General features: G+C 49.5%; 1 protein-coding gene across 1 annotated transcript in view; it reads right to left on the bottom strand.

Moving 5' to 3' along the window:
* Positions 1–9917: 9917 nt before the first annotated feature.
* SHOC1 (shortage in chiasmata 1) overlaps positions 9918–11032 on the bottom strand; it is a 109089-nt gene continuing 107974 nt past the window's right edge. Inside the window, exon 35 of the mRNA XM_075931425.1 lies at positions 9918–10264. Within this exon, the coding sequence (XP_075787540.1) occupies positions 10164–10264 (101 nt within the window). The 3' untranslated portion in view covers positions 9918–10163. The remainder of the gene's footprint in view (positions 10265–11032) is intronic.

Below are 11032 nucleotides of genomic sequence, written 5' to 3'. Positions count from 1 at the left end.
CGCTATCGGCTACCAATACTCAGATCCAGTCGAGCTCGGCCGGCTGGGGAAGGGGGTCCGGGCCCATCCTCGCTCCGAACCCCGACCCAGGGCCCTAAGGTCAGGATAAAAATCCTCACCTAACGGGGAGGGGGTCAAGAACCCTAAACTCCCCCGCTCTCGGGGGCCACGTCCCCGCCCTGGGTCACTTCTTCCCCAGCCCTAGGTCGCTCCGCTCCCGAGGCCGTTATGGCACGGCCCTACCCAGGGCCTCCAGTACCTGGGCCCGCCAACCCTCTGCTGTGGTGCCCCCGTCTCCCGTGTGTCTCCCCCGCTTGCCGGTGCTGGGCTCCTTTTTGAACTGCCCGCCAGCCGCAGGCATCTTCCCACGCCGCCCCTGTCATCTTCCCACGACTCTTCGGGCTGGCGCGCCGGTGACGTCATCTTCGCCGCCTCCTCCCTCCGCCCCCTGTCTCCGAGGTCCGCCTGCCCCGGCTCGTCACCTGGCCGGTGCATCCCCGCCCTGGCTTGTGGGGCACGGGCGGCTGTACTCGCCGCGTTCGGGGGGTTACCTTTACCCTGCTGCCGCGGCGCCGCGGCGGTTTCTGGGAGGGGCGGGACTGCCCCGCCACAAGCTCTAATTGTTTTCACTTCCTGACTTTGAAATCTCCCCATGTCCGCTACATCTTTTTGGAGTAGGGTGTCCATCCCTCCCTCCTTCCACCCCCAGATTTTCCCTTCCAGCCCCCGCTCTGCAGTACCAGAAACTTAATTGACACCCCTTCCTCCCCCCCTCCGCCCCAGCTGGTAAATTTCTGCCCGCGGTTCACATCCTGCCCCTCCCCCACCACGATTTGCCCCCTGAGCCCTTTTTAATGACTGTGAAGAGCCGGGAGCAGCGTCTGAAGCCACTTAAGGGGAGAGTAAGGGCAGCAGCTCCAGCAGCTCTCACTGAGCATGCTCCGTTCCAGTGCTCCTGCTCAGTATGCCCTAGGTATGGAATTCTGAAAGGCCGCTGTTTCCAATGCTACAGTGGTGCTAATCGAGACTCTCAAAATTCTCTCTCCTGTCAGTGCAAAAAGAGTGGGCCTTCAGCATCGGGCTTGTTTTCCCGCTATCGATCGAGAACTAGGAAAGAAAGAGAAAATAATCAATGTCATTTCAAATGTAGTAAAGCATTTAATACACCCGAAGCCCACAATCCTATCCACTATTAGGGAAGTCTTCAAGGTTCCCACTAATCTTTTCCCTCCATGGGTGGAATTAATTTTTTAGGTGCACTATGGCATGTGTGAATGTGCGTCACCAGTAGAAACAAAAAATCTAGCTGCGGGCACTCTGCTACTCAGCTGGATGGAATCTAACTCTCCTGAGGGGTCACACAAGCACCCAGCTTACAGGGAACACTGGTGGTATCCCCAAAGGGATTTACGAGGCACCTACCCTGCAGCAAAAAACCCAACCAACTAACCTGTGGCAGCCAGCCTCAGAGCCTGGGTCAGTTTGTATTGGTCTAGCAGTTTAGACAGTAGAATTTGGGCCGGAGCCTAGGCTTTGAGATTCACTTCTCTAGCTGGGTTTCATAGTCCTTGGTTCTTGCCCAGCCCAAATGTCTCCATTGTTATTTTTAACCCTGTAGTGAGTGGGAATCTATGATCAGTCCCTGAGATTTGCTGCTGTGAGTCATTTTTGCAGGGTAGGCATATCTAGGGGATGGATTGGGGCATGGAGACGCCTGTTGTCACCCACCAGCCCCGGGGTCACAGCCAGGGATGAGAAGCAGAAAGAGGAGGAGGACCCCAATGCAGCCAACTCTATGACCACGCTCACCCTGGAGCCAGTACTCCACGACCTGGAGGTGTCCCAGGCATCCTCTGAGGCCAGGGGAGGCTCATCAGCTGAGTGGTCTTGGTTTCCTCACACACACAGGGGAGGGTTGGCAGGCACCGAGGGGCTGTGGTGCGATCGTCGCTTAGCCTAGGGATGACTGGGCCCCTGTAAGACAGGGCCCGCTGTCCAGGCCACACGTGCCCTTTGCTCCCAGGACAACACCCTCCTCTGACCCGGGAACTGTCACTCTTGGTTCACAGACGAGGGCAAGGCTTCCGGGACAGTATCTCCAGGGATAACTGACCGTCTTTCTTTATTGCCCCAACTGGACCAGCTGTGACAGGGGTCTGGGCAACACCCACCAAGCCGGCTGCCTGACATTGCGGGAGCTGCAGGTGCCGGAGGACCCAGGAAAAACGGACGCGGGAGCATGTGTCCATATTCTGGGGCCTGCATGAGACGCTGGCCCGAAGGTCCAGGAGGACATGCAGAGGCAGAGAAAAACGTGGACAGTTGCTGCAGCAGGGACACAACATGCATCAACCAAGCATGCTCGTCTCGCCTAACTGGAGCCTGCTCCTGCTCCTGCCCCAGTCCCGGTTCCTGGTCCTGTCCCTCCTCCTATGCCAGTCACTGCACCCCCTCCTATGCCTGACCTTGCTTCCCCTCCCATGCCTGCCCCCCCCATGTCTGAACCTGCTCCAGCCCCCCTCCTGCTTAACCCCCTAGCCTCCCCAGACCCTCTCCCCTCGAAGGTCACTGAGATCCCCACACACGAGGCGGAGGAAGCACCCGAGCCACGTGCCGCTCCCAGACCCAGGCCTGAGCCCCTTCTCCTCCCCCTTTCAGTTCCCTCCCCCCTCCAAGGTTCTCTCCCCGATCCCATCCCACTTACTTTTACCCCAAATAAATCACCAAACACTTCTGTTTTTATAAACCAGTCTTTTTTATTGTCTTTGCAGAGGAAACGGGAACTGCATGGGGATGTGGGTGACAGCAAGAAGCCCCCCCCCCCCACACACACACAGTTGGGGAAGCCTGTGGCAGCAAAGTTGGCAACAATGGGGTCCACGTCATCAAGGTGGATGACCCTGCGCAGTAAGACTGTGTTGATGGCCCTCACCACCTGCAGAAGGAAAGAAATAAACCAACCAACCAGAGAATCAAAGGGGTGCCAGAGCCCTTGGGAGGTCCCCAAATCCTCCCTCATTTCCCTCAAGCACTACCAGGAGCTGCCCCCTCTGTAGCCCGGCCTCCCCGCCAGGGCTGTGTGAGGGCATGAAAGGAGAACTGCCCAGGGACCAGGGCTTCCCCTCACCAAATTTGCATATCTTCTTTTGAAAGCGAAAGCAAGTCTAGACGTGCCCTCACTCTCTATATAAAATGATTTTCGTCTTGGACAACAGAATGACATCATCAGATCATCAGCGTCCACATGCCACTGTCACTCCCGCCAGCCTTGGCGACGTCCCCTCTGGCCACGGGCTGCTCCAGTTCTGGCTCCTGCTTCACAGCCCAGGGGAGATGAGGAAGCCTGCATGACCAGGGAAGAGCTGCTGGGGCTGGGTCCCTTACGCTATACGAGACCCCAATGCGTAACCGTTTATTAATTGCGATATGTAATTAATTGGCACGCCACAGGGGCTGTCTGCTGGCAGCATGAAGCAGTCCTGATCTGTTCAGTCTCTGTTCACACAGAACCTTGCAGGGTCTCTACTCATTTCCACTTCCTGGCTTGGAAATTTACCCAGGTCTGCTACATCTTTTTGGAACAGGGTGACCAAACGTGAACACAGCCAGCAGTGCAAGTGAAGGCAAACTCTCAACTTACAGAATGGCATGAAAATGAAGGGTCTTGATTCATTCAATCAATTAGCTGGACTTTAAAAGCAGTGGTAGACAGGGCCTGAGCTACGGTGCTGGGAGACAAGTGAAAGAAAGTAAGCGGCCCCAACTTCCCATGCCGAGACCCCACACTGCCACCCCGCTCGTTCAAACCCCTAGACTGCAGGGGGGTTGGATTGGTGAGTGTAGCTCCCAGGGGACGCAGCCCCCTAAGAAGAGTAACAGAAATAACATTTGTAAAGGAGCAAAGCTACCATTAAAATGGGTTAGAAGGATGGGAATGCAATTCAGGGAATCACTGCGAGGGATAAGGCAAATATTTGAACTGTTATGAGACTACATGTATTAACTAAGAGATTTTTAAATCGTCAAAATATGTTACACGCTCCCTCACAGCTGCATGTGGGGTACTTGCAGCATTTTGCCCCATGTACTGTAGCAGTGGAGAAAGGGAGGGGCTGCAGGGACTGGCAGGGAGAGACAAGACATTAGGACAGCTCAGGCACACATCTCTCTGAGAAGGGAAATGAAAAGCCCTCTCTGCCCCCACCCCTAGATCTGCACCTTGGGCAGGGGGCTCACCCCTTGGGTAGTGGTTACCTATGGTGACCACGCAGCCCCGAAAATCTAGGACAGTCCCGAATTCCAGTCTCCCATCCTAGTGCCCCAAAAAACACTAAAAACGTCCCAGCTAGAAGTGTTGCACACTGCTCTTTCCCCACCCCTTCCTCTACCCAGGGAAATACAGGCATGCAGGCACCACCTACAGATTTTTCCCATTACACTGGAACCCAGACAATAGCAGCAGTGGGAAGTGGTGCCTAAGTCCTAGCCATCTGCTGCTCTGACAGGCAGGTAGTTCTCTTGGGAGCCACCTGTAAAGCAGCAGCAGGTAAGTGGTCCCCTTCTCACAGCCCTCTCCTCAAACCCCGCTGCCCTTTAAACCTCGTAAGATCCACGCAGCTCTTCTTAGATTTAAAAGGCAGATACATACGGGCGGGCCAGCTGAGCTGGGAATCAGCTGATCCTGGTTTGTGCACAGTGGTGGCTCTGCCTTTTAAATTGAGTAAGTGCCATGCAGCTTCTTAGACTTGAAAGGCAGAGCCAGTGCTGTGCACAAACCGGGGTCAGCACGTTTCAAGCTCATCTGATGCTGTCCCATGCGCCTCTGCCTTTCAAGTAAGACTCCAACCCTGAGCCCATCATACACCTGAATCCTCTGCCCTGAGCTCCTCACATCCCCACCCTCCTGCACCATCCGCACACTGCAAACCTGTGCCCTGAGCCCCTCATACTCCCAACCCCCCTGCCCTGAGCCCCTCATACACTTCAACCCAAACTCCTGCACCCCCACACCTACAAGCCTGTGGCTTGCTCAGCACCCCAACCCTCCATCTAACCCCAACACTCCCCAGCCTGAAGCCCCCTTTTCTCCTTCACCCAAATTCCCTTCCAGAGCTTGCACCTCTCATCCCTTCACATATACCCAAATCCTTCATTCCCACCCCAGAGCCTACACCTCCTATCTCAACTCCCGGAGAGTGAGTAAGGGCTGGGAACAGCAAATGATGGAGAGGAGGAGAACAGAGAGAATGGGGCCTCAGGGAAAGGGTGGCCTCTTGGGGAAGGGATGCGGTAGAGCTTGGCTTGCCCTGACATTTAAAAACTGATCTTGGGTGTAAAAAGGTTGGTGATCACTACTCTAGATAGTTGCTTGTCTGCATCCACAGCCCACTCACTCACCACACTGCTGAGACCCCATACCTCCCCCCACATACGCCCTCCATCAAGACCCCACACTCCCAGCTCACTCCTGCATCCTCCCTTGCTTTTGCACCTCCTCCCTGGCCAGACTGCACCCCCCCCCCTTCTTCTCAGATTCTGCACCCCATCCCTATCCACCCCAGAGCCTAAGAAGGCCCACAAAATCCACTAACTATGAAACCCCAGAAAAGTTAATCTGGCCTGAGGACTTGAACCTCAGTCTTCCCTACCCCTACCACAGCACTGGAACAACAGGGCAGTGAGGTGTTTCAGTTAGGGATCACATAAGAGAAGGTTGGGGGGGGGGAATTGGCAAGCACAGTGGAATAGAGGATGAGGAGGGCATGAGCAAGCAGGGGGCACAGTCTACTAATGTAATTGTAACATTTTATTTTGGTGTCACAATAAATACAAAGAGCAGGAAAAGAATGTGCACTTTTAGTGAGGATTAGCACAAGGAATATCCTTTTTTAAAGAAACATGACAATCCACACATGATATTTTGCACCCAATGTAATACTGAGAAATGTTGCTCATGGAGGGAAATTTGACATGGCTACACATCTGCAATCAAAGAACCGTAGCTTTCAGTGCTTCAAGGAAGAAATGTATTCTAAAACAGGATTCTGTAAAAATGGAGCTTGTGGCAAAGGAAGCACTAATTGCATATCACACCGTAAAATACCACCACAGTTTCAGATCTTTAGATTGCACCTCTAAGCTAATTTCTACATTGTTTGAACCTAAATTTTCATCAGCACAAACAAAAAGTGAACCAATTGTGAAAACGTTCTTGCTCCAGAAGCTCAAAAGATTTTGAAACAGGGATTAGGTAAAACTTCATGTTGCAGTGTTACAGTAGATTCATCCAACCACAAAGATAAAAAATTGGTTCTTATCTTAGGACACGTCTAAACTACATTCCTCTTTCGAAAGAGGAATGTAAATGAAGCCAATTGAAAATTCAAATGAAGCGCAGAGTTACAAATCTCACGCTTCATTTGCATAATCATGTGAGAGCACTTTTTCAAAAAAGGGTTTTTTAAAAAAGAAACTGCAGTCTAGACAGGGCTCTTTTGAAAAACAAAAAACAAAACCTTTTTCGAAAGAAACCGTACTCCTGAAAAAATAAGGTATATTGGTTCTTTTGAAAAAGGGGTTGGGAACAAGTAAATAACTTTTCTTTATTCACTTTCTCCACACCACCCATGATTTTATCTACCTCTATCATATCCCCCCTTAGTCTCCTCTTTTCCAAGCTGAAATTCCTAGCCTCTTTAATTTCTCCTCATATGCAACCCGTTCCAAACCCCTAATTATTTTAGTTGCCCTTCTTCGAACCTTTTCTAATGCCAGTGTATCTTTTTGGAGATGAGGAGACCACATCTGTATGCAGTATTCAAGACCTTGGTTAGGAGCTAGATTATTCTTATGGGTGGTAATAGATGTTTCAGTAGAAAGCACCATTACATGGCTGTTAGCTATCCCACAGTAGCAGTTTTATCACTTAATATAGTATAACTAAAGTAGGGTACGTCTACACTACAGCGCTAGTTCGAACTAACTTAGTTCGAATTAGTTAATTCGAACTAAGCTAGTTCGAACTAACGCATCTAGAACTAAAAACTAGTTCGAACTAGCGTTTTGCTAGTTCGAACTAGTAAGTCCACATTGAGTGGACTCTGAACAGGGCTTAAGGATGGCCAGAAGCAGTGCCGGCAGGGCATAAAAGGAGGACTTAGAGCATGGAGATGCTGTCTCAGGCTAGCCGAGGGCTGCGCTTAAAGGGTCCTGACCCCCACCCCGGACACACAGTTCTAAGGGGTGCCCCGCTTGCAAAGAAGTTCTGGCTTGGAGTGCCCTGAGTGCCCACACTGGGCACATCACACCACTCGGCCATCAGCCCGGCTGCACTTGCCGCAGGCTGCCATCTGGGGAGAGGGAGTAATTGGGGGGCTGCAGGAGAGCTTCCACCCCCAGAAGCCCGCAGAGCCAGCCCAGTCCTCCCCATCGGGGGCTCGTACCCCATTCCTCCCTCACCTCCTTCCACTTACCCTTCCCTAGCCCCCCTTCTTATTGATGTACAAAATAAAGATAACGTTTCTTCCAACATTGACTCTGTCTTTATTGAAAAAAACTGGGGGAGACTGGGAAAAGGAGGTGGGAGAGGGGAAGAGAAAGGCTGGGAGAGGGGAGGGCAACTAACATGATCAGGGGTTGGGAACAGGTCCCAGATGAAGAAAGGCTACAGAGACTGGGACTGTTCAGCTTAGAAAAGAGGAGACGGAGAGGGGACAGGATAGAGGTCTCTAAAAGCAGGGGTTGGGTGGAGAGGGTGCATTCAGAAAAGTTCTTCCTGAGTTCCCATAAAGAAGGACTAGAGGACACCAAAGGAAAGGAATGGGTAGCAGGCTTCAAACTAGTAAGAGAAAGTTGTTCTTGACAAAGCAAATAGTTAACCTATGGAACTCCTTGCTGCAGGAGGCTGTGAAGGCTAGAACTAGAACAGAGTTTAAAGGGAAGTGAGATAAAGTCATGGAGGTTGGGTCCATGGAGTCCTATTAGCCAGAGGGTAGGAGTGGTGTCCCTGCCCAAAGTTTGTGGAAGGCTGGAGAGGGATGGCACGAGACAAATGGCTTGGTCACTGTCTTCGGTCCATCCCCTCCAGGGTCCCTAGGGTTGGCCGCTGTCAGCAGACAGGCTACTGGGCTAGATGGACCTTTGGTCTGACCCAGGACGGCCATTGTAAGCTCAGGGCTCAGTGTCGGGGGTCTCAGTGGACCCCCTTGATTTTCATGCACACCTGGTCCTGGGTGGCCAGGCTGGCAGCTCTCCTGCCCTAGACGGCCACTTTCCTGTGCCTAGTGCGGAGATCGTGGACGAGGTCCACGATGTCCGCACTAGCCCAGGAAGGTGCCCGCCTCTTGCAGTCCAGGGCAAGCTCCCGGGAGCCGCCAGCCTGGTCCCGGCAAGAGGGGGTGGGCTGGGGGGCATCGGGTGGGTGGCTCTGTGCCGTGCCAGGTGCAGGGTCTGCTAGCTGGGTGCTGGCAGGCTTGCACCCGGCACGGGCACCGTAGCCAGCCCGTGCCCCTTTAAGGGGTCCTGGGCCGGGAGGGGGGCATAGAGTTTCCCTGGTGTTGGCCAGAGTGGCCACCAGGGAAACCTGGGGAGGGCTAGCCTCCCACTAGTTCGAACTAAAGGGCTACACAGCCCTTAGTTCGAACTAGCTAGTTCGAACTAGGCGTTAGTCCTCGTAAAATGAGGTTTACCTAGTTCGAACTAAGCGCTCCGCTAGTTCGATTCAAATTCGAACTAGCGGAGCGCTAGTGTAGCACCTATTAAAGTTAGTTCGAACTAACGTCCGTTAGTTCGAACTAACTTTGTAGTGTAGACATACCCGTAGAGATGTTAGATTATGGAGAATCAACTAATTGAGAAGTTGATGGAATTTTCCGTTAAAAAGCAGAGCCAGTGGTCTGGGACAGGGTAGGAACCAGGACAGCTGACTCCCAGCTCGTTCCTTGCTGTGCCTCTACCTCCTCTGCCCCTCCCTGCAGAGTGTGTCCTGATTTTTATAATAGGGGTGAGATTTCCCAAATCATCTTTCCCCTAATCTCGTTATTAATATTTGGGTGGTGGCAGCAGAAGTTTTATTCCCAAAATCTAGGGTTTTAAGATTTTGGGGGAAGTTTTATACCAAAGCCTGGTAGATAAGGCTTTGGGGTATACCTGCTGGCCCCCACTTCTGCATTTATCATGCCAGAGTGGGGAAGGAGTCATGGTTACTTTCTATCATGGTTAGAATCCTGTTGCCAACATGAGGGATTTTTTGCACTGCATTGTAACTATACTGTGGTTAGGTCCTAGGTGTAGATGTTCTGTACTATGTTAAGGGATAGGAGAGGGGAGATACTGGTATTAATTACCTGGGTTTCAGGACTGTCTTTATACAAAAGCAAAAAGTTCCCCATAGGGGTCTAGCAAGGGTGTGATTAGGCTGGATTGAGGCAGGACCAGGACATGGTTGGCTGCATCAGCATTCTCCCTGCTCAGTTCTGTGAGATCAATTGTCTTACACTGCATCACTTTCCACACGCAATCTTAAAGAGCTTTTTTTTTTAGGGTGGGGGGAGGAGTGAGGCATTTTATAAAAGCTGACTCTTTCCCACCATAGCATGTTTATCTATCTGATAATTCTGTTCTTTACCATAGCATCAACTAATTTGTTTGGTACTGAAGTTAGGCTTATTGCCTCTGCATCTTTTTTCCTTCTCCTTCAGAAGCCCAGCACCTTAATCTCATGCACAAATCTAGGATCCCCCATGCCCCTCAGAAATGATCAAGGAACTCTAGGAGTTGAAATATAGAGCATCCTTGTGCTTATTTGCCTTTTTGGGCATGTAAAGAACAATATAGCACTTTTAAATTAATTCATGAGCCATGAAACAAATTATATATAAGCAGTATATGAAAAGTGAAAATGTTTTTATTTTCTTAGATGTAAATTAAGAAGAGACATCTTTCCTAGAAATTCTCCACTTTAAGTAGATAACTTGTTTGGTAAAATATACAATCAATCAAACAATAGAATTTAATAAACGTGCAAAAACTTTCTTAACCTAATAACTTCTCAATATAAGAAAATGACCTGGGAATTGGGTCAAAAATAATTATAAAATTTAAAATGGCTCCTTTGAAATATTTCACACATTTTAAAACATCCATTGTAAGACTGACCATTTAATTCAAAAGAATTTAAGACGAGTTTGCCCATCACTTCTTCCAGGAGCTTTTTCAAATGTTAGTCGCCTTTTTTTGAGTTCTGGTACTTTTGCAAAGCCTAAACCTATTAAAGAAGGAGGGAGGAAAGGGAAAAAGAAAGGCATGATTAACTACAAAACAATCCCATAGTTGTGCAGTTTTGGCAATACTTTTCTCACTACTACTAACAGGCTGTAGCTTTTCAAAGCATGCTATTGTACAAAAGAATGGCAAGATTGTACTAGACTGAGATTTGTACTGATTACTATTTTTAGAATAAATTCCACTAATAGAAGTATCTGCACAAACATCTTGTGACTTTAAGCTGGGAATTAATTTACAAAATCTATCTGATATACAAGGAATGCAACACTTGGGCATGCTTTTAATTTTTCTTTATAATTATATGAGTAATACATTGGGTAGTCTCCAATAAACATGTAATTAGAATTTTTTCATCAGGGACATGCTGTTAATATTCTCAAGTAAATTAAGTGTCCACACTTAAAAGCAAAATCTTGTATAAATCTCACATACAGGATTCTATTTGTCCCTAGCAATACATAATCTGGAAAAAAAGGAATATTTGTGCCAGAAGAAAAAACTAACTTGGTTTACTGATCCTAAGTGTTTTTAGATTTAACAAAACTTTATCCACACGTATTTTTTCAAGGTCTATTTTGACTTTGTAGATGCGTCTGAAACATGGAAGTTGCATGAAACTTTTCTTTAATGGAGCTATGCTTCATGAACATGCACAAATGCCTTGTGAATGAGCAGGTCTTTGTTTTATTTTAGCTCATGAATAGTGAAATAAAAATGTTTTCTGCCAAGAGCCGAGACAAAACCACTG

Source organism: Pelodiscus sinensis, chromosome 6, assembly GCF_049634645.1.
Source record: "Pelodiscus sinensis isolate JC-2024 chromosome 6, ASM4963464v1, whole genome shotgun sequence".
NCBI lineage: Eukaryota > Metazoa > Chordata > Testudines > Trionychidae > Pelodiscus > Pelodiscus sinensis.
Note: the sequence above shows the minus strand (reverse complement) of the source record. Positions and strands in the feature narration are given on the sequence as shown.